We start from the raw sequence: 22,629 nt of genomic DNA on the forward strand, positions 1-22,629 counted from the left end.
TGTAGCTGTTTGTACTGTAGCTCTATCTGTGAATCAAAATATTTACATTGAAAAAATAATTTCTAACAAGTGCTTAACCAATGCCTCCTGGCAGAAGCTTACACATTTAAAGTCAACTACTTTTAAAAGATAATGCTTGTAAAACAGTTCAACAACCAATGCAGCAGAAAAATGGCTGTGGAAATTGAATTTGCAACAATACAAGTGCAGCAGTTCAAGCTTTTATTGGGCTTAAATAAAGTACTGTTTTACAATCAATATACGAAACACCTTTAGACTTGTTTCTTGCAACGTTAATAAAATACAGTTCTGTGAATTTATAAAACTGCCTGTTATGCACAAACATTCATCAGATTTCAACAGACAGCTAGTCCTCGTAACAAATTTCAAAATGGCATGATTACTGAGACAAAAAGCGTCAAGCGGGTGTCCAGTGATACTAGTGAATTTCAGAATATCGTCTGCATATCCTTTCATATACTGCTTAACAGCAGCTACATATATGGTTGTAATTGCTTTCTAAATTTAGTGGGTTCATACCCTCCCATAACCTTTATAGTGACTGACCTACTCCCTGCTGATGATGCCAAACTGTACATGTTAAATATTGCACATGCCTGAATCTGTTTTTAGAGTTTCTGCTGTGTATGCAAATTTATTTCCCAGTGGCTCAAACTAGGGGTATGCTTCTCTGTGGCCAATAGGACATGTGAAAGCCACTTTTAGAATGTTCATCCATTTCCTGCCACTTGTGAAATTCTTGTGTTGGCCACACGACAGCTACACAAAATGGTTAACATGTCCAATGCATCTTTGCTTGAAAATTAGATTTTCTAGGATAATAAGTAAACTTCTGCACTTAGAGTTGATTTGGTTTGTGATGTGTAAATTAATAATTCAGTCAAGTCATGAACTGTTCCTTACTACAAATCTAAATAAAAGCCACATCTCAGAGCACTTTGCCTCCTTCCCAGTATGCAGAGCTAGTCTCTACGCCATGACTACAGCCATCCATCTGGTGAAATCTACAAAAATACCTTCTACAACCACTACTCCTTGGACATTAATTACACAGTATGCCACAACCTTTACTGATCTGCTAATTTTATGGAGTTAAAAGATGTCAACCACCACAGAGTAAGGTGTTTTGTCAAATTCTATGTCTAATTCATAATAGCTCATCTATTTGGTAATCTGTTGACTGTCAACTCGTTCTCGTCTCTTTAATTGTTCGATTGTAAACACACTGAGTACTATTATACTGCTACTAATAGATTTAAAACTGGTATGATTTTGATTCAGAAGTTACTATCCTGCAAGCAGAATTATTACTTCTACTGAGTATGCAGGCAGTTCATGGACAAGCTGGCTCTCTTATGACTTTTTGGAGCTGATGACTACTGTCTCACCAATGAGATGTCAATTTGAGGATAAATACGTTTATAAATAAGTGCCACTTTGAACTATATGAAAATGTATCAGAAGCTACGAAGTAGAACCACAACAAACATGTGAGATCTACTAACGGGGGACACTGCTGGACTTCAGCTTCCTCAAACCACAGCCACTATAATTTTTAGTACGAGCCTACGGTCTCATGATTCAACTTAAATTTATAATCACCTAACATGCCCTGGCAGTAATAGCTACCCCTATTTCTTCAACATGCAATACCTGTTAGCATCTATCTGCTTCTTGCTCCCACCTCCTCCACACCAGTAAAGACCACAAGCGTGTGGAAGATTCTTTAATTCTCTCCACCCACCCTCAGACTCGCAAACATTTTTCCACTTACTAAGGAACATTTTTTTGAGGACAGCGTTTATGAAGGTCTTAAAGCTGTGGCTTTTCTCTCTCTGCAGTCTTCCATTAGGTCCCAAGATTCTTGATGCTTTTGTGATATTTGCAATGCACACACTTATGTACCATGCAAAGCGTTTGTGAGAATGAATTTCCAGCATTTAATCCTTCTTCTTGTGCAACCTTCCTCCCCTCTGACAACAGGTACTGATAACTAGTTGTATTAAACGTCTTGATTGAAGCCATTATGGCACTTTCATGAAGCCTTTGTGACTAGATATCACTACTATATTTCCTTCCCAAAATGTGATATCGATACTGTATCATACTGTGCTCATTACGGTTCTATAACAAACTTGATGAGCTATAGACTATTGGTCCACACAACGTCCATTGCTTATTGCACAAATAGTTACCAATGCCGGTTGACATTCCACATGGTGTAGCCTAAGTAAGAACAGGCATACTACTTTGTTTTATTTTCATCCCGAATGTTAGCAGGATGTAGACCAATCTGCAGGTTTGTCTACTCTATATTAGAACAGAGCTTGCACAGCGTTCATTTTGTTTCTTTGTCATACCAGAAGCAGAGGTTCTCAAAACCAACATGGCAGCCACATAAAGGAGCTAAGAGCAGTGCCAGTGACAGCTCCGGCAAGCATCCCCAAAGCCATCTGGTTTCCCACATTGTTGTAGTTGTCTTCTCGGACAATCCAATGTGTTGTTCCAGGTACTGGGTGAAGAGATAAAAGAAGCATGCATAAATTAAGCTGGAAGTGACCATCAAATGCTTATTAAACCAGACTAGTCTAGAAAGGCACTGATGTAAGTCTAGTTTATGTTTGATGCAGTTCACACTTTTAGTTGTTTCTAACTAAAAATAATAACCTCAATTAAAATGCAGACGTATATGCACATGTGGGTTGCGCACAACATAATGATGTATAATCTTAATAGTGATACTTTGCAAAACTCCTTTACCCACACCTCAGCCTTGACAAACCAATAGTAATATGAAGAGTCAAAGGATATATTCAGGGATAGTAGAGAATCCATGATTAATTCAAGTGAATACTGTAAGATAATGAGTTGAGTTCTTAGTTGAATAGGCAAAGTGTTTCCATAGGTTTGTTGTAGAGCCTCCCAATACAACAACAGCTGATTCCCCAAGCTCGAGTTGTTGTTGATGGCAGCAAACTGTGAAGATTAATTATCATGCTTCAAAATTGCCACAAGTGACCCCTAGGCGACAGGATTAGGTTGCCTTGTACTGTCACCATTGTTTTGTACTAACTATTACTATTTTGGCAGTTCTCAGTGATAGCCTAATGCCCTGAGCTGGAGTAATATCAGGCTTATCATAGTAAAGTATAAATGTTAAGACAAAAACATACTGTTTTAACAAAGCACACTGAGACCTGTTAGCAGTCCTCAGTCCACAACAGAACTAACAATTGTAGATTTTTTAAAAACAAACATGATGTACACACTAAGGTGCACAGGGTGCCACACAGTATATATATATATATATCTATTCCGTTATAGTTAGGTGTGAGAAAACGATCTGTTTTTGCTTAAAAAAAAACAAAAAAAACCTTACAAATTAACTGAAAAAAAAAAGCCCAAAGGTTAAGGTAACATTGCAGTTAGGTGAATATGTCAGTGACCACATTCATGTTTTGAACTAAAAAACACTGAGGCACAAGTTATAGTTAGCATAGCTAACTATAACTTGCGCCTCAGTCATGAACTGCTTATGAACTCACATATTACATCACCCATGACATAATTTATAACATCCCTGATGACATCATCCAATGAGTGTGTTAATTTGATATATAGTTTACATAGTGGGGAGTAACTAAAATATACTTTTTTTTTAAATATATATCTTTTATTGCTTTTATAAAGAAGATAGCATAAATCAAAACCCATTAAGATATTCCCCAACTGCGTAACCCCTCCCTCCCCCCACCGTGCACAAGTACATAAAATACAGATCTTATAACGACCAGTCTCTGAGGTAGGTCAAAGTTTCAGCGAATTTATGAAGCAGTTGTAGCAATCTGTTCGGAGTCCGAGTCCGATATAGAATTGTCTTCCTCCGTAGAAGGGGCATACACATTCTTTAAGTTTTCCCGCAATAAGTCCCAATGTGTGACACTCTCTCTGGGTCTTTGGCCCAGTAATGCTTCTTTCATTAACACTGTGCTCTCTATTTCCGCCCACTTTTCTAGTGCACTTTGCCATCTATTTGCTATTGGACCCCCTGGATCTTTCCAGTGTGAGGTTATCTCTCTTTTTGCTAATATCAGTGCCAGGTCTATGAATTTGTTTGAGGTTTTATGTGTCGAGGGGCGTGGGAAATCCCCCAAAATTGCTGCTAAAGGGTTTGGTAATAGAGATCTTTCAGTGCAGCTGGCCATTTTCCTGAATACTTCTATCCAGCATGAACTAATCTGAGGGCATTTCCATAACATGTGCATTAGGTCTGCCGCTGGTTCGGCGCATCGAGGGCAGCAGGAGTTATTTGTGTTATATATTTTGGTTATCATTTGGGGGGTAAGATAAGTTCTATGGAAAATGTACATGTTTATCAGTTTAAATCTTGCGTTCCTGGAAATGGCATAGACTTGGGCTGTTGTTCTGGTCCATTGGGTATCTTCCAATGGAGTGTCAAGATCTGTTTGCCATTTTGCCTTGAGTTTGTTAAGTGGAGTGCAGGTGCCGTTCTGCATGAATTTATATGCCCCTGAGATTATTCCCCTTTGGTCTCCTATGGAGCAGAGGAGTTCGCAACCCCCGTGGATCGGGGGCTCATTGGTTCCTGCGCCCCACAGTTTTTGAATGATTCTAATGAGGGTATTGTGGGTGAGGAACAATCCGGGTGGGAGGGCGAATCGGTCTTGCAGTTCTGCAAAAGAGCAGAGTTTCCCGTTGAGAAACAGGTCGCCTAATTTTGTAATATTAAAAGGGGCTAATTTATTAATATGTTTGGTGATTTGATTACCTGGGGGGCAGTTCAAAGACTCCAAGGGGATCTTAGTAGCGTAGGGGGTCTTTGTGTGCGAGCGTTTGAGGTAGAGATCCCAGCAGTATCTAGCAGCTTCCCACTCCATAGGGAGAGGCTGTTTTGGTTTCCTGGGGTTCAATACCAGAAGTAAGATTTTTCCTAGCGGGCAGTTTTAAGGTATCTGTAGATCTTTTGCAACTGGGGGTCTATTAATCAATTTAGCCAGCCATTGAAGCTGTCCCGCCCAATAGTAAATTTCTAAGTTAGGCGCAGCTAGTCCTCCCTCCAAGGTAGGTCTTTGTAGCGTATGTAGTGCAATTCTGTGTCTGTTAGGTCCCCATATAAAGCTTGCGATTGAAGAGTTTGTGTTCTTAAATACCGGACTCGTGATTATTAGAGGGAGTGTAGAAAAATAATATAGAAGTCTGGGCAGGACTATCATTTTAAGCAGAGCGACTCTCCCTGTGACTGTAAGAGGCAGGGTGCTCCAGAACTGCATGCTAGATTTGATTCCCCTAATTGTTCCATGTATATTCCCCTCAAGCATGTCTTCTACTGAATGATAGATGTTGACTCCAAGATATTTAAAGGTGTTTGGGGACCAGGGCAAACCCCTAGTGTCGGAGGGCTCCGGGGTGTATCTGAACGCTGGAAAGATGGAGGATTTCCTCCAATTAATCCGGAGTCCCGAGGCAGATCCGAAGTTTTCTAGCATTTCTATCGCCCCAGGAAGGTCCGCACTCAGGTTCTTGAGGAAAAGTAGCATGTCATCATCGTAGAGGGCGATGTGGTGTATAAAATTATTAATCAGGATGCCCTCATAGTATCTTTTGGATCGTGCAGTTTGTGCAATGGGTTCTACCGCTTTAGCGAATAGGAGGGGGGAGAGTGGGCAGCCCTGTCTGGTCCCCCTTCCCACAGTGAAGGGCTCGGAAAAGGTGCCACCCGTGCGTACTCTCGCTGTGGGGTTTGTGTACAATAATTTCGTCCATCAAGTGAAACCCTCTCCCAATCCCAGTTTTAACATAACTTGCTCCAGGTAGTCCCATCTCAAACTATCAAAGGCTTTTTCAATGTCTATTGAGATTATTGCTGCTTGAGGTATGGTATCAGGCACGGAGTGAAGAATTGAGATTAAGCGTCTGATTTTTTGCGCTGTACTGCGTAGAGGGATGAAGCCCGATTGATCCCGATGAATCAATGAGGTCATGAAGGGTACGAGTCTATTAGTTAATATCCTGCTTAAAATTTTATAATCTAGGTTCAACATAGATAGTGGTCGGTATGAGCGGACATCAGTGGCAGGTTTTTCTGGTTTTAATAAGGGGATCATTATGGCCTCGTTGGTAGATTGAGGTAATTTATTATTATGCCACGCTTCCGTGTATAGTGTGCAGAGTCTAGGTGTTAGTATATCCTGATATAGCTGATAGAACTCTGAAGTGAGACCGTCTGCTCCCGGTACTTTACCCTTTGCCATGCTTTGTATTGCAGCTTTAATTTCTGTTATCAAAATAGGGGCGGCTAGGGTTGCGCTTTCTTCGATTTCCAGTCTAGGGAGAGCAAGTGATTCCAATTCTGTGACCTGAGTGATATTAATTGATTCGGTGGGTGATGCATAAAGGGAGGAGTAGTATTAGAAGAAGCAGGCATTAATTTCTTTTTCGCTAAGTATTTTTTAAAAATTATTAACATTTTGTTGTTTTACAAACAGTATCTTGGTTACAGCGCCATCTCACTTGCATCTTGTTTATGCGTAACAGTGTTAATATCACTACTGTCTAAATTGTGTGGTTGTTCTACTTCATTGTTCAATAAGCATATACTTTACACTTACGTAGGAACAGGGCATTAGTGGTGTTTCTTCTCGTTCGGGCTGTCCCATTAGCTGGGCGCTATGGCGCCGTATTATTCTAGGTATTATACAGCACATTTAACTTGTATCAAACAATAATTAAACTAAACTTTGAGCATGATGGCATTGTAAGGGGTGGTAGTTGCTTACGCAGGGGTAGGCCATATGCTGTTTTTTTCAGTGTATGTGGTGTCAGTGCTCATAAACTTTGTCTGATTTCAGGTGGGTGGGGTGTCTTCCGCGTCCAACCTGTCTGTTACTCAATGTCCAGGGCTCTATCCCCTATTGACCCGCCCCTTATTCAATCCCGGTTTCATCATTGTCCACCCTAGTCACGTCCTAGTGGGTGTGGTAACGTCCCTTCCTTCCTATTGTTTACCCAGTTTCCACTTCTGTTGGTGTGTCCGTGTCTGTCTCCACTTCTCTCGCTATATTGTCCCAGCTTGTCACTGCTACTTCCCATTCTTGTGCAATAGGATGGCGGCGCAGTCCCTTCCCCTCCTCGCTCTTCAGAACCTGCAGCTCGGCTCTGGCCCATGCTGTAACTTCTTGTCTCCACTTAACCCGGAGGGGACGAACCTGTGCCTTCCAGTTCTTCGTAATCTGTCTCCTGTACAGGACCAGGGCCAGATTCAGGAAGCGGATCTCCACCCTCCCCGCGGCAGACCAGCCCCAAAGCCCAGTAAACATACGTCGGGGGTCGGAGTCAGGTCCATATTAAAGAATCTCAATAGGTCAGACATCACCTCGACCCACCCCAGCTGGATCTCCGGGCAGTTCCATACCATGTGGTCAAGGTCTGCGTCTACATTTTTACATCTAGGGCACGTCCTAGGCTCTCCCCCATAAATTACTGTTAGTCGATGTGGAGTGAGGTACGTTCTGTGAAGGTAATTGTATTGTATATATCGCAGCCGTGTGCTGCGAGCGACCGTCCGAGGATAAGCTAGAGCTCTGTTCCACTCCGCATCGGACAGTTCCTTACCAACTATCCTCCCCCATCTCTCTCTCAGTGGCCCCAGGGAGTCCAGTACATCCTCAATTTGAACTCGATATAGTTTAGTGATCAGATGGGTCTCCTCTCCTGATGTCAATAGGAGATGCAATACCCTATGGGGGGCCGGTTCTGCGTTGACCGTGACCCAATGCATTTTCAACGTATGCACCAGTTTGCGAAACAGAAGGAACTGCCCCGGGGAGACTCCATCATCTACAAGGTCAGCGAAGGATCTCAGCACTCCCTCATAAAACAGGTCTCCAACCGTTTCTATTCCTGCTCTCCTCCATGGTCTGAGGCTTGTGCCCCCCAGGTTCCTCCCTCCTGCTTCAAACGCGAGTACCGCCAAGGGCAGGGCTGGGGAGTACGGGGGGCCCACTCCAACCCTTTTCGCGCACCTCTTCCAACATGCCGACGCCACTCTTGTCATCAGGCTGAGCGTGTGGGGAGTGAGCTTCCTATTTGTCATTCGTGCAATGAACCGATTTATACCCTCATCTACTTGGGTGGTGCACCTCTCTAGCTGACCCTTACCAGTAAGCCATCCGGCTACCCATTGCAGCTGGGATGCCAGGTAGTAGGCTTCAAAATCTGGGGCACCTAGGCCCCCTTGGCTAGTTGGCCTGCATAGTGTCGAGAGCGAGGTGCGTCTACGACCATCATCCCATATAAGCTCCCTGAGTAGGGTGTTTAGTTCACGAAACCATGCTGCTGGTATCAGAAGGGGCAAATTAGTGAAGTAATATAGGAGGCGAGGGAGCATGACCATTTTAGATAATGCTATTCTGGCCATTATCGTTAATTTCAGCGAACGCCAGAACCCAACTGAGGACTTCAGGGATCGTTGTGCTCTACCCAGGTTACCCTCGCGTAAGTCTGTCCTGTTGTGAAACACCTGTATACCCAAGTACTTGAAGGTTCGTGGGGCCCAAATCATATCCCCAGGGCATGTTGTCGGACGTTCGCCGCACGGCGACATGGGGAACACGCATGTTTTGCTACGGTTGAGGCGTAGTCCAGAGATATTCCCATAGTTTTCCAGCACTCCCAACGCCCATGGGAGATCCCTCTCTCCGTCCCTAAGGTAGACAAGTATATCATCAGCATATAGTGAGATGACATGTTCTTGGTGTCCCCATTCCACTCCTCTACCTACGCCGTCTTGTCGCATCTGGGACACCAGCGGCTCAATGGCCAGGGCGAATAACAGTGGGGACAATGGGCAACCTTGTCTGGTTCCCCTGTGAATTGGGTAGGTGTCGGACACCGTCCTTCCTGTCTTTACTCTTGCCAGCGGTGACGCATACAGTAAGTCCACCCATTTGACCCAGCCTTCGCCCATTCCCATACGAAGCATCACTGCTCTCAGGTAGTCCCATCTGATCGAGCCGAACGCCTTCTCAAAGTCCACCGCGAGCAACACCCCGGCTGCGGGCCTCGCATCGCTAGGCATATTCAGGACCGAAAAGAGATGCCTCAGGTTCAAGGAGGTGCTACGATTCGGAACAAAACCATTCTGATCTTCATGTACAAGAGTTGGTACGTGGTTAAGCAGACGGTTGGCCATGATCTTACTTAGTATTTTAAAATCACTGTTCAGCATTGACAAGGGGCGGAAGTCGGTCACCGAGGGCTGCCTGGATTTTGTCTTAGGGAGCGGGATCACCAGCGCCTCTCTCATGGTGCCCGGCATTATCCCATTTTGTAGCGCTTCTGTATACATCTCTACCAGCTGGGGAGCCAGCTGTTTCTCGAATTTTTTTGTAAAAGTCCATGGGGAGGCCATCTGTTCCCGGGGTCTTCCCAGGGGCTAATTGCGCTATAGCTTCACTGACCTCCGCCAAGGTCACTGGGCCCCCCAGTCTATCCCTGTCTTCGGTCGTCAGGCTCATTAGAGGTATCTGTTGTAAATAATGATCAAAGACCTCCGTACTGATTTCAGCCGGTTTCCCATATAGGTAGGTATAATATTCCTTGAATGTGTCATTTACATGGCCTGGCCTACTTCTGCATATCCCTTCCTTATCCAACACATTTGTAATGGGCTCGGCCTCCCCACCCGGTCTTACTAACCAGGCTAGCATTTTCCCAGACCTACCCTCTTCAGACTGTAAGGAGGCGAAATATTTTTGTGTGTTGTGGCATCTGAGTTGTTCTTCGATCTGGGAGTGGTCCATCCTTGCCTGGTTATATTCCTCGTTCATTTGTGTGTCCGCCCCCTGTCTCAGTTCCCCCTCATGTATTTTCTTCTCTAGCTTGGTCAGTTCCCTTTCAAGTGTGCATAGTACTTCAGTCGATTGTCCCAGACAAAAACCCCTTGTCACCACTTTGAGGGCTTCCCATTCCGTTGATCTAGAAGTGGTGGATCCACTGTTAGATTGAATATGGTCAGTCAGGTGCTGTCTCAGGGTGTCTCTATATGCTGGGTCCTCAAGTGCTGCAGGGGCCAGTCTCCAAGCCGGGATGGGGGGCCTAACCTCTGTCGCCCTCCATGTTACTAGTAGGGGGTTGTGGTCGGACAGTGTACGGCCCAGATATTCTGAGTGGGCCATCCCCCGCGCAAGATCTGCTGTGCACACCACCCTGTCGATTCTGGTATGGAGCCGGTGAAGGCCCGAGTAGTATGAGTAGTCCTTGTCGTGCAAGTGTTGTTCCCGCCAGATATCCACCAGCCCCCAAGAGTTCAACCATTCACCAAGCTTCCAGGCTATCTTGCTTGTCACTGCACCTTGCAACGGGGGAGTGGACCTATCCAAATCTACATCTAATATACTATTGAAGTCCCCTCCAACTAAAAGCTCCCCTCTCCTCTGGCGGATGAGGTGGCTTGACAGTCGCGTCAAAAAGGGGATCTGGTCTTGATTGGGGGCATACATGCAGCATAGGACAATCGGTGTACAGTACAATCTTCCCTCCAGAATCACAAACCTTCCCTCACGGTCTATGTTGGAAGCTTCCATCTCGAGAGGGACCCCTGCTCGGACCCAGATCATCACTCCTCTTGCATATGCTGATTACTCTGTTGCAAACACCCGCCCCCTCCATCTGCGTCTCAGCCTCTCAGGTTCACCGGCCGCCAGGTGGGTCTCCTGTAGCATTGCCACCTGTATATTCCTTCTTTTTAAGTAAGCCAGTATTTTGTGTCGTTTGGTCGGTGACCCCATCCCCCTAACGTTCCACATTAAGAAATTGTATTCTGTCATGTTGGTGTTTTTTAGATTTATATTGGCTACCCTTTACCACCCTTACCATCGGCTCCCCCCTGCTCACTGATGGAATTCTGCTATTTTACAAACATACTCCACCCCTTGCCATCCTAACTTGTAACTGCCTATCCCAACTCCCCCTCCCCAGGGCGCCTCTCGAACAGTAGGCTGCCCAGAAAACCTGTGCAACAGTGCAGCTTGTATCAACTTTTAGTTGCAGTTCTCGCCAGTCCACCTGTACGGGCGAGATTCCAGTAGGGGGGTGGCCCTGCACGGAGGGGCCATTAGTACAACAGTTTCACCTTGCCCCGGGGTTGTTCGGTTAGCCTTTGGCCATCAAAGGTCGTCTGCAGTCTGTGGGGTTACTCTTGGGGCCCGCGCCGAGCAGCCCGAGCCCCCCGCCGATGACATCACGGTCTTGTCCGATTCTCCTCCAGAGCACTCCGGGGGGGACCCCTCTCCACTCATACGGGCTGCTGCCTCCAGTGCCGCTCTCCTACCACTCTCTTTTTGGTTCCGGGATATCGCCAAACGGGGGCGGCTTCGGGCACGTCGTCCCCTGGAGGGCCGGCGCGGTCCGCCTCCAGCCGGACCCTCCCTCCTTTGCCGCCCCGTCTGGACCCCACGGGCTTCCAACCACTCCCAAGCTTCCTCAGGGGATTGAAGAAATTTTGTTTTACCGTCTAGTATTACTTTCAGTCTAGCCGGGTACAGCAACGAGTATTGGATACCTTCGTCCCTTAGAGCCCTTTTGACTGCCATGTATGAGGCACGCTTACTCTGTACCTCTACTGTAAAATCCGGGAACAGTGTGACTTTGCCATTTGCAACCTTAAATGGGCCCTCTTCTCATGCCCTTTGCAACAAGATGTCCCTGTCTCTGTAGTGTAGTAATCTTGTGATCACCACCCGGGGGGGCCTGCCCGGTGCCAGGGTTCCCAAGGGTACACAATGTGCTCTTTCCAGGGTATAGAAGGGGGTCAGCCGACCTGGCGCCACTACTGTGCTCAACCATTTTTCAAGGAATTCCACCATATTCGATCCCCAAGCCCCCTCCGGGAGACCCACCACTTGCACGTTATTCCGCCGGCTTCTCCCCTCTGCGTCCTCTGCTCTTTGCTCTAGGCATGTCACTCTGTCTCTGAGGTGCGTCATTTCGGCCTGAAGGTCTTTTTGTTTTGGTGTGATGTCAGCCAGTGTGGTTTCTGTCTCTTTGACTCTGTCCGATAATTTGTGGTGGTCAGCCCTCAGGAGGCCCAGCTCGATGCGACCTGATTGATGTTGTGATGCAGTGTCTACTTAGTGTCTTCTATCGCGCCTAGTATTTTGTCCAGGGTGTCCTGTACTTTGATCTGCGGTGGGTCCTGCACGTCACCCCCTTTGTACCCAGGGGCCGCTGTGCTATCCATGACTCTAGCCTTATGGCGGTTCTTAGGGGACATCGGGTGCGCAGGTAATCGCTCCCCCAGGGGACAAATCAGATTCCAGGGTGCCAGTTCAGGGGTTCCTCCACCTAGGGCTTCCGTTCCCAGCATAATTCAAGGCCCGCAGGGGCTCCCAGGCAGGATCCCAGTAGTACCGGGGACCTGTGATCCCTCGCCCTGGATTTCAAGAGACTCAGGGCGCGCTCCACTTGGGCGGAGGGAATATCACTGGACTAACCATGGCAGTCGCCGCTTCAGAAATCGGTCCGGTCCAGACAACCAAGGCGCCCGCCACCGACCACTATCATACAGGCCACCGCATGGGGGAATCGCAGACCGCTCCCATTTTATCTCAGCAGGCGAGCCCCGCCGGGCAGGCCATCCACCCCCAGCGAGACACCGCGAAGCGCCGCGTCGCTGCACCTTACTTCTGGCTCAGTGGTTGTCCGCCGATACTCGGCTCTTCGAGGAGCGCGCCCCCGTCAGGGCCACCCCGAGATCCTCCCCTCCCCAGAGGCAGCTGGGCGACCCCAGACGTCCTCCGGCCCGGGGCCCGTCGGGCAAGACCCCAGTTTCAGGGCCACTGCACCGCCCACGCGGTGGGCCACCGCAGGCTGCGTCGCTCACCAAGGGGTTTCCTCTGCCAGCCCACCGTCTCGTGCAGCCGGGGCCCCCAATACTCTCCTCCGCCACAGGGGGCACCTCAAAGGTCAGGTCCGGCCCGCAAGTACTTGTTTCCGCTCAAGGTGTGTGTCTGCCGCGTCAGGGGCCCCCGGGCTCCGCCAGACACCTCGCTCTGTCTGTTGGCCTGTCGTCCCAACAGGCTTCCTCAGCGGCTGGGCCCCTAGCTTTGCCCCGGGGCCGCACACGTTCTCGCCCCAGTCGCCTCCTGTTTACCGCCTTTGATTCAGGAGGAAGGGGGCAGAGGGCCCGCCCTCAGCCCGGGCGCTGCCGTCTTGGCCCCCGCAGGCCATGGGAGCACGATGTTTTTCATCCCCGTCGGCTTTGACTGCTCCTCCAGCAGCCCCTCGGGAGCCCCCCCGCTCACCAGCGGACTCCGGGCAGGAGGGGGGCCGGCTCCCCCTCTGAGGCGCGCGGCCGCAGGGCTGGCCGCGCGCCGGCTTGCTGACTCACCCCGGTCCCCGGCACCAGCGTGAAGGCAGACCTCAGGCCCGGGAGCTCGCAGCACGTCTCAGACGCGCTCGGCCGGGTTCGCTCCGGGCTCTGCCGGCACTCTGAACCCTCACGCGGGTCTCCGCTCCTGTTTCAATTCAATTTGCCCCGGGGGACGGTACAGGATAATATAAGAAGTTCCGGCCCCTCCGGAGCAAGGGGATTAGGCGTGCGCCATCTTCGGCTTCTTGGCCACACCCCCCTTTTTGGCTAAGTACTCTGTCACCTGGGGTCCTCTCAATTTCGAGTATAATAGTTTGTTGTTTGGAGGGTTTGGCTAACCACGCCAATAGAGCGCCTATCTTATCTCCTTCAGCGCGTTGTCTACTTAAGTACTATTTGTAGTTGAAGCGAGAGAGCCTGATATTTTCTTCAACTATTTTCGTTTTAGTTTCCCGCAAAAGAGGGGACAGCTCAGGGTGTGAAGGGTGTTTGCGTTCAGTGATTCTTAGAGAGTCTTCAAGTTTTTTAAGCTCAGATTCGATAGATCTTTGCACTCCTACACTTTCCCCAATACAGTTGCCTCTGGTTACTATTTTAAAGGTTTCCCATTCTAATGTTCTAGTGGATGCTGTTCCTGCATTTAGTTTGAAATAGTCTGATACTATTGTGGAGGTAGTGTTTAAAGGCCTCGTCCTCTAATGCCTCTGCCCGCAGTCGCCATGTGGGGATCACAGGTTTTTCCCTATGCCAATCTAATTAAATCAGTAATGGATTGTGATCTGAAATGGTACGGCCCAGATATTCAGCTGAGACTACGATGGATTGTACGGTGTCTAGTCTAACGTGTAGGTCATGTACTGCTGAGTAGAAGGAGTATTCTCTATTACGCGGATTGAGGTGTCTCCAGCAGTCTCTTATTTGCCAGAGCTGTTGCCATTCTTTAAAAGCTTTAGCAGTTTTTAGAGTTTGAGTTAGTGAGGGGGTGCGATCTATCCATATTGATATCTGGTATGCAATTAAAGTCCCCACCTATTAACTTCGGGCTCGCTAGAATCGGACTCAGCTCCCTAGACAAAGTGTCAAAGAATTTCTTTTGATCCTGGTTCGGGCATAAAGGCCCCCTATAGTTATTTCCCTTCCATCCAGCCTTCCCTAGATAACAACGTATCTACCATCTTTATCTAAGTTTGTGTGAAGGGCCTGGAATGGAACGCCGGGGCGTATCCAAACCAGAACTCCTCTTGCAAACGCTGAATAATTGGTAGCGAATATTTGGCCTCTCCATCTTTTCCTAAGTGCCATAACCTCCTGCTCTAGCAAGAGTTTCCTGCAGTATAGCAATATGGGCTCCTCTACGTTTAAGGTAGCTGTACACCTTAGATCGCTTGGCAATATTATTTAACCCCCTGACATTCCAGGTTATTAATTTGTATCTTGAAGTCATAGTCTTGATTTACTAGTTGTTGGCTACTATTAGGGGAAGAATCCAAAGGTAATTTGTTGCTACCAAAAGCTATCAAGTGTTTAGTTCTAGAGATATTGACCATTCTAGGCCTCAGTGCACGAATATCCCCTAAGACTAAATTGAATAAATATAAATCCCAACTCCCACTCCCCAGGACCGGCTACTAAAGCTCTTCCTGTCCAAACTGTTAACAATCCTATTCTAATATCCTATAGGTGGGTGGCGTGGCTGGGGCCGAGAGCGCGTGTCCTGAGCCTCTCCCGGGGCCCGGCCGCAACATGGCCAGCTCTTTGTAGAGTCCGCTTTTATCACAGGATTTTACCAGCAGTGTTCCTGAGCTAGTGCTGAGCAGGATCCATAGTCGGAGTTAATTGTTTTCTTTTAAATACTCACGGTCATGATGGACTGCACATAGTGGAGTCAAATAATTTCTTCTGAGGTTCCTGGTGTTATTATAGGTAGGCTGGTGGCAGTGTCTCGTGAGGATATCGATGAGCCCCCGCAGCTGGAAACAGGGTCTGAGAGGTTGCCAGAGGTCCGAGTTCTGTGGCAGGATCCCCGGCTAAGGGCGGCGGCTGCGTCTACGGCGTCTCGCATCTCCTGAAGAGATTGATGTTTGGGGGGGCCGCCTCCGTGGTCCGCTCAGAGGAGCGACTGCGTTTCTTCCCCGGTTCGCGGGGGGGCCATGGGGAAGAGCCGAGATGGACAGGTTCAGGGCATCCAGCCACTCGCCTACTAGTTGAGGTGATAAGAAGAAATGCGTTTTACCTTCGTATTCTATTCTGAGCTTGGCAGGGAAAAGAATTGCATATTTTATCCCATTTTCTCGTAGGATGCGTTTGTGACTGTGAAAAGAGGCCCTTTGCGCCTGGGTTTCTCTCGTGAAGTCCGGAAAGATCATAACCCGCTGATTATTGCATAAAGTTTCGCCTAGTTGTCGTGATTGGGAGAGTATATAGTCTCTATCTTTGTAATGTAACAGTTCAGCTATAATTGGGCGTGGTCTAGTTCCCGGAGGTGGTGCCCTGTTGGGGATCCTATGAGCTCTTTCTATTGCGAAGTAAGCTGAGAGGCCTTCAGGGGCCACAGTGTTTCTAATCCAGTTTTCCAGGAAGGATTCTATGTTAATTGCTGAGGATTCCAAATCTTCCGGCACTCCAATAAGTCTGAGGTTATTCCTACGAGCTCAGTTTTCAGCATCTTCTGCTCTAGTTTCCAATCTAGTTCCTTAGTTGTTGTTTGTTGTGCAAGGTCGATTGCAGATAAAGATTTTTCGTTCGTCCCCACTCTCTCTTTCAGTTTGCGGTGGTCGTCTCGTAGTAGTGAGAGGTTGATAGGCTATCAATTTTTTTCTCAAGTGCTTCACGGGATAGGACAGTGTCCAGTGTTGTTTCTTGTGGATTCAGATTGTCTGAGCCAGCCAGGTTGGAGGGTTGGGTAGATTGTTTCGTATTTGCAAAATCCGTTTGGGGTTGGTCTTCTCGCTTTTTAGGTTTTCCCATGATTAAAAATTTGCTGTTCCCAAGCCACCGCAGGGGTCCGGCTGGATCACTTTGTTTACCCTGGTCTTCCTCCTTTCTCAGGTTTCCGTGAGTGGGGGGGGGGGGGGGGGGGGGGGGGAGGAAGGGGTGAAGAGATCCCTCACTTTCTCACTCCGCCTCTTCCTTTTACTGGTACCGTCTGAAGGGTTCTGTCAGATCCCGGGCATGCGGAGGTGGTCAGGGCACGATGAGTGCTCTATAACTCGATCTCCTGTGAGTCCACCCAGTATAGAGGCCGTGAGGCCGATGACTGAACTCGGTTTTGCTCCCTCCGTGTCCCTTTACATTTAGGGTCCTGTACTCTTTGCGGTCCCCTGGCTGGTCAAATTCAGCTCTTCAGGAGGTGTGTTTGGGCGATGGCCCCTCCCAGGATATCCAGGGATGCTCTGTAGGAGCTCCCTGTTCCTCGGCACGGGGGTCCTCTGTAGTGGTCCGGTTATGGTTCCCACAGAGGGGGTGAAATTCAGGAGCAGGTAATGTTATCTGCGACTTTGCCTACGTAGTTAGTGTCCCAGGCCCCTTAGCGTGCAGATATATGGGTGGGAGCATCGCAGTCTAACATCCCCACTCCGTTTACAGCTTCAGGGGAGACCTGATGGGTGATCGGAACGAGTCTCTGATGGGGGCCCTCGGAACTAAAGCGGCTCCAGGGTCCCGAATTACTCAAAGTCCATGCGGTAGGGAGGGCCCGCCTCCCTCTCTACTCCACGATCTCTAAGATGAGAATTCTTTAAACTTCAGGCAGGGCGAGTATCATTCTGTTTAGAATGCTCCTTTTTACGTCTTTTAGGGGGACCCAGGGGTCAGTCTCTTATTCACTTTGATCCCTGGGAGGATGGACTCCAGTCCGCTCCCTGCGCTCCGGCGGGGCGCCACTGCTTTCCTCCGCTCGCGCACCTTTGCACTCACGGGTCCCTGCACCAGCACTCCCAGCGGGCTCCCTGAGTCACTGCTTTCAATTTCAGGTCTCCACCGCTGCTCCGGGCCTCCATGCCTCTTCCGTCTCGAACTGGACAGTTGTCGGGGCACTCATGATCGTATAATTGAAGGTTAGTAATTATTAGAATCCTCAGTGTGGAATAACACCATAGAGAGTTCATATATTATTTATTTCTTGACATACAAAGTCCACCTTGATACAAGAAAAACGTCCTTGAATTTCAATAATGTATACAGAAAACAAAGCCAACACGTGTTTCGTCCTATGAGAATGTATTCTCACAGACTTCATCAGGGCTTAAAATCAAGTATGTCTTATATGAAAACTACTCATTTCCAAGCATTATCTAGTAGAATCTTAATTAAGTGTATATAGTCCTAAATTAAGTCATCTAATGAAGAAATCTTCTTGTATTCCCTATCAACCAGAAAGTCTAAATATCAAAAGGAGAACTCCGTGGTGCGAATGTATCCACGGCGTTCCCAGTATCTGAAAGTCAAATCGTTCCTCTTCTGTCTCGCCAGCAGCCGCCGCGAACGCCGGGGTCGCCATTTTATTTTCTATATTTTTCCCCGGGACACCCGATGCACTCGCCCAAAGCCGCCTTCGCGGGGGCAGAATCGCCAGGGACGAGGTTGCCTCCGACGCCAGAAGTCCACCGGGGAGGATCCCAGTCGGCAGTAAACAATTCGGTGAGCTCTGCGCGGTAGAAATGTCGCCCGGGCCCCGATCCCAGCCCCAGAGCTCTGCGCTAAGCTTGCAGCCTCATCGGCTGTCGGACACGCCCCCCAACTAAAATATACTTTACCTAATTTTATAAAGCCTATGCCCAGCTAATGGGTGTGTTTACAAAACGCATATGCTCCTAATACATCACAGCTGCATACAGGTATTGAACATGTAATAAATGTATGCACTGAAGAGTACCCCTGTGTGCAGGAGACAGTTGACAACTTGTGTTCAGCATGTTCCACACAAGTTTTCCACACAAGTTTTAGGCTCTGTAGAAAAAAGTTTGCAAGAGGGCAAGTGCCCCCCACAGGCCTTATTAGGCCCTAGGGAGCCCATCCGCCAGGGTCTTTTTTTTATTTTTATTTTTTAATTTTTTTAAAGGGAAGAGGGGTCGCAATCTCCCTCCCTTTTAATTAGCTTAACGGCCCTGGGAGATAGGGTCCTCAGGGTCTTTAGAGGCTCGGGGAAGGGGGCCTGTGCAGCCCCCCTTCCCCTTTTTGGGACGTTATTGCTTTACCCTTGGGTCATGCATATTACCGCAAGGGCAATGCAATAATTACGTAAGATTTACCAAAGAACCCATGACCATCATGAATCTCCACAAAGCAGAGCCCTTCCTACAGAGGAATGCCCATCACACTCAGCAGGCCATGGAGAAAAAACTTCCAAGCAGATACACAGCTCCTCCAACAGACTGATGCAGATTTTTTCAGGTAATGACGTCTGACCAAGGACCTTTGCCTTGGATCCCAGAATATTTCCTCAATACCCTGCGGGTTGTCACCTATACTGGTTAGTGAGAAGTTGTGAAACAATAACTGGGACCAAGAACATCAGGACACTCCTGTCGTTGCAGAGCACTGACTATGGGCCTGATTTACATATCAGCAGATGGTTACTCTGCCTCAACGGTGACAGATATCCCGTCCGCCGAAATCTAAATACCATGGGTAATAATGTGATTTATATTTCAGTGGATGGGATATCTGTCACCGTTGTGATGGAGTAACCCTTCTGTTGACCCTATGTCTTGGTTAATGCTCAGAAAACCTAACCACTACCATAAGCATAACTTACAGAGTGTCCTTCCACTTTGAGCTAACAGGGTGTGGGGAGGCTACTGCAGGCAGTGTTGTGCCTGTTTTCACTGCATTGTCTCAAAGGGAGGCTTCATCGAAATCCTAATTTCATCAAAACTGTCAAAATATTTTTGTGTCCTCTCCACTGGAAAGGCACCCCATGACATGCATGGCTGCCTTTCCATCTGTGTTCTCTAACCCTCCCATATTGGCCTTGGGCACAATTTTGGAATTCTTGGAAGCCCTCCAAGGCCATATTTATATCAGTCACTTCAGGGGTTGCCTCACACGCTTTCACATGCATCTCTTGAACCTTCTCTTGTTTCCTTTTAGTTTATTACTCATAGTCATCAGCCTTTATCAGCCTTGTTTACAGATATTACAATGGTCACTATATTGTGGAATGTGACTTGCAGGGGCCACATTAAAATTAGGGTACACTTTAATGCTTGCCCCAAAGCACTTTTAATAAGGTGCACCAGGGGCAAACACACATAGTGCACGCTATTGCTGTTAATGTTCGGCCCTTGGGGAAGTGCATTAATTCAAGATGAACCAGGATGACTGAAGTCACCTGGTCCACTGGCATACCTGGCCTGCACTTTTAAGGGGGACAGAGATTCCCTTGGAAGCAGGTACAGTGAGTGACTGCACCAGCTTGCAGAAGAATGTCTGAGGGGTACATGGCAACCATTTATAACCATTTTCAGAGACGCCCTTGGGAGTGCACTGCCTGTGAAACACATTTTGAGGTGCAAAATCCATGCACCTCTTGATGATCTCTTTGCGTCTGCACCTGCAATGTATTATGTATATAGGAGCAAAGTATTTTGTTAATTATTATGTGGCCATGCACCCATGCTAATATAGAGAATGAACTCTCATAAGGATGATAGTGTTATATGAGCACTTACTGCTACCTCTGTATTACCCAGCATAGGCAGCCCCTTCTGTAATACAAGGGTGCTCTGAAGGTGCAGATAACTGTTTTGCTTCACTAATGACCGAGCTGAAACACTCATGCACTGACAAAAATCTCTGGAATGTGCTTCTTACTCCAAAGACATTTATTATTTCACTACGCAAGGTTCCTAAAATGAGATCAGCATGCTGAAAGCACACGTTCAAAAATGGTCACAGCAATGAAATGAAAGAATGTACAAATGATTATCCACTGCAATATACACAGCAAATATATGTATCTATATTATAATGCAAAGCAAATAATTAATAAAAAAATATGCATCACCATGAGAAAAGGGCATCACTGCTTCATCTCCCTCGTATTCAACATCAGATCGCCAGATCCCAGAATCGATTGAGGAGAGAGAGATCAATTATCCTCACGGGAAGGATGGCACACTCCAGGGTCCTGGATGTGCTTGAGATCTGCAAACACTCTCTGTCCCCGGTCCACCTGGTCTCGGCCGCTTATGCTTAGAACAAACAAGAGAGGAAAATTCTAGAACTTCCCTTTCACTGCAGAAGTTTATTTATTCAAAAAATGCTGATTCCTTTAGGCAAGCTTTGAAAATAACACATCGGGACTTAGCCACAATCCCAACGTGCCAAATCAAAACAAGTCCGTTCCCTGCCGTCTGTATCAGCCCAAGCCCTTGGTGGGAAAAAACACGAAGAATAAAAACATGTGCACATTGTACAATGTGGAAAACTACTTGCAGCTTTTAACGTGGCAGTGGCTAATGCTAAAATAAAGTCAATAAGCAAAATGAGCCTGGTGGTCTCTTGGGCTCACAGGAGAAAGCACCAGCCTGCTCTGGCCCTATCAGGCAACCTTCAAACTTCCTCAGAGTGTGTCATCACAACTGTATATACCTACGTCAACATCAGGGTGAGGAGCAAAATGTTGGAAACAGTAGTGCATGAGCTGGGTCGACTATGGGGCTCTCTGTACTGCACCCTTTACTGTGGGTGAACATAATTAGGAATTGGTGGTAAGGATCTGGACCTGGGAATCTTGATGTTGTTACTGGCCTTCTCCCTCAACCAATATTTGAAAGGAAGGTGCCCCATGAACCCTAATCCACCCAGGGTGTAGGCAATAGTATGCTGTGTTCCAATCAGGTTACCCTCTTACTGTTGCCCTTATCAAATCTAGAACTCCATAAGCTAGCTATATATGAGACCATTCTAGTCTACCAAAGTGATGGGGGACTAAGCCCTCATTGATTGATTAGTAAAGAGAGCCCACCTCTCAAACCTTCATTGAAGTCTGTCTCAATCATCAAGCATGCCATTTGAGAACCACTCCCTGATGTTTATGCAGCAGCTGCTCACAAAGGCAGTTCTGCGTAAAGAAGACTTTGACACCACTTTAAATTCCTGCTGGAACACATTCTGACCAGGAAGACATTAAGCTCTCACCTTCAGTCGTCAGGCCTTTCACATTTACACATCACATATGTTAACAGCCTTTCCTCCGCCATGTTGATGCTGAAGGAAATCTACATTTTTGGCACCCTTTAGGCCATGTCATTCCACTGCTCTTTCTAGGTCCTCCTCCTCGGCACAATCTCCTCCTAAGGAGCCGTTTCTGATCAGCAGCATTGGATTTGCTTGTCTCCTTGCTTTAGCACCATTCATGGACTTCCTTGAGAGGCCCAGAGAGGCACCTGCTGTATTGCTAGGCGGCTGAAGGTGTTGAGAATGTCTCAGGCACACAGGTGCTCCCCTTCTTCATCACATGATTCCTACCCGGAATCTACCACCCAATGGCCTGAGCAGACAGAAGGCAGTTGGCTCACTAACACAAGTCTGTGCTTCCTCATTATTTTATTGACCTTTAAATTGCTATAAGAAAAAAGGAGTATGGTGCAATCAAAGGCCTGTCCACTCAGACGGTGTTAAAATAATCAACATTAGTATGTACGTTGTATTTCTGTAGCACAAACCTAGTCAAAAAGGCAATGAAGCACTGTACAGAATCAAAGACAAGCATAAAGTGGGAGAGGTGGCTAGTTTATGACGATTTGATGGACAGTTATTGCATTGTGAGACAGTGTTCATTAAAGAGGTGAGTATTTAACTATTTCATAAATTGAAGCGGTGCTGGAGCCGTCCTGACAGATACTGATCTAGATGCTGGGCGCACAAATGTAAAAGACCTGTTGTCTTGTTTTTTTTGGCACTTGTTTTAAGGTGCTACTTAAGTGGTTGGCACGATAAGTGCTGCAGGCTCACTGGTAAAAACGTCCCAGCTCTGCCATGCATCTCAAATGCATTTTTAAACTGCCAATTCGACTTACAATATAATCCCCCTGCAAAGCCTTAAACTCCCCTTTTATTGTATGTCACCCCTAAGGTAGGCCCTAGGTAGGCCATAGGGCAGGGTGCATTGTAATTAAAAGTTTGGACATGTTCTTGTAACTTTTGCATTACCTGGTAGTAAAAATAAAAACCTCTAAATCCATTCTTCACTACTGCAAGGCCTACCCCTCCCA

At 47.3% G+C, this 22,629-nt stretch overlaps 1 protein-coding gene across 1 annotated transcript in view; it reads right to left on the reverse strand.

The window, feature by feature from the left end:
- Positions 1-208: 208 nt before the first annotated feature.
- Positions 209-22,629, reverse strand: part of PLEKHB1 (pleckstrin homology domain containing B1) — a 250,886-nt gene continuing 228,465 nt past the window's right edge. The window contains exon 7 of the mRNA XM_069203837.1: positions 209-2,533. Coding sequence (XP_069059938.1) covers positions 2,397-2,533 — 137 coding nt within the window. The 3' untranslated portion in view covers positions 209-2,396. The remainder of the gene's footprint in view (positions 2,534-22,629) is intronic.

Source organism: Pleurodeles waltl, chromosome 8, assembly GCF_031143425.1.
Source record: "Pleurodeles waltl isolate 20211129_DDA chromosome 8, aPleWal1.hap1.20221129, whole genome shotgun sequence".
Lineage (NCBI taxonomy): Eukaryota > Metazoa > Chordata > Amphibia > Caudata > Salamandridae > Pleurodeles > Pleurodeles waltl.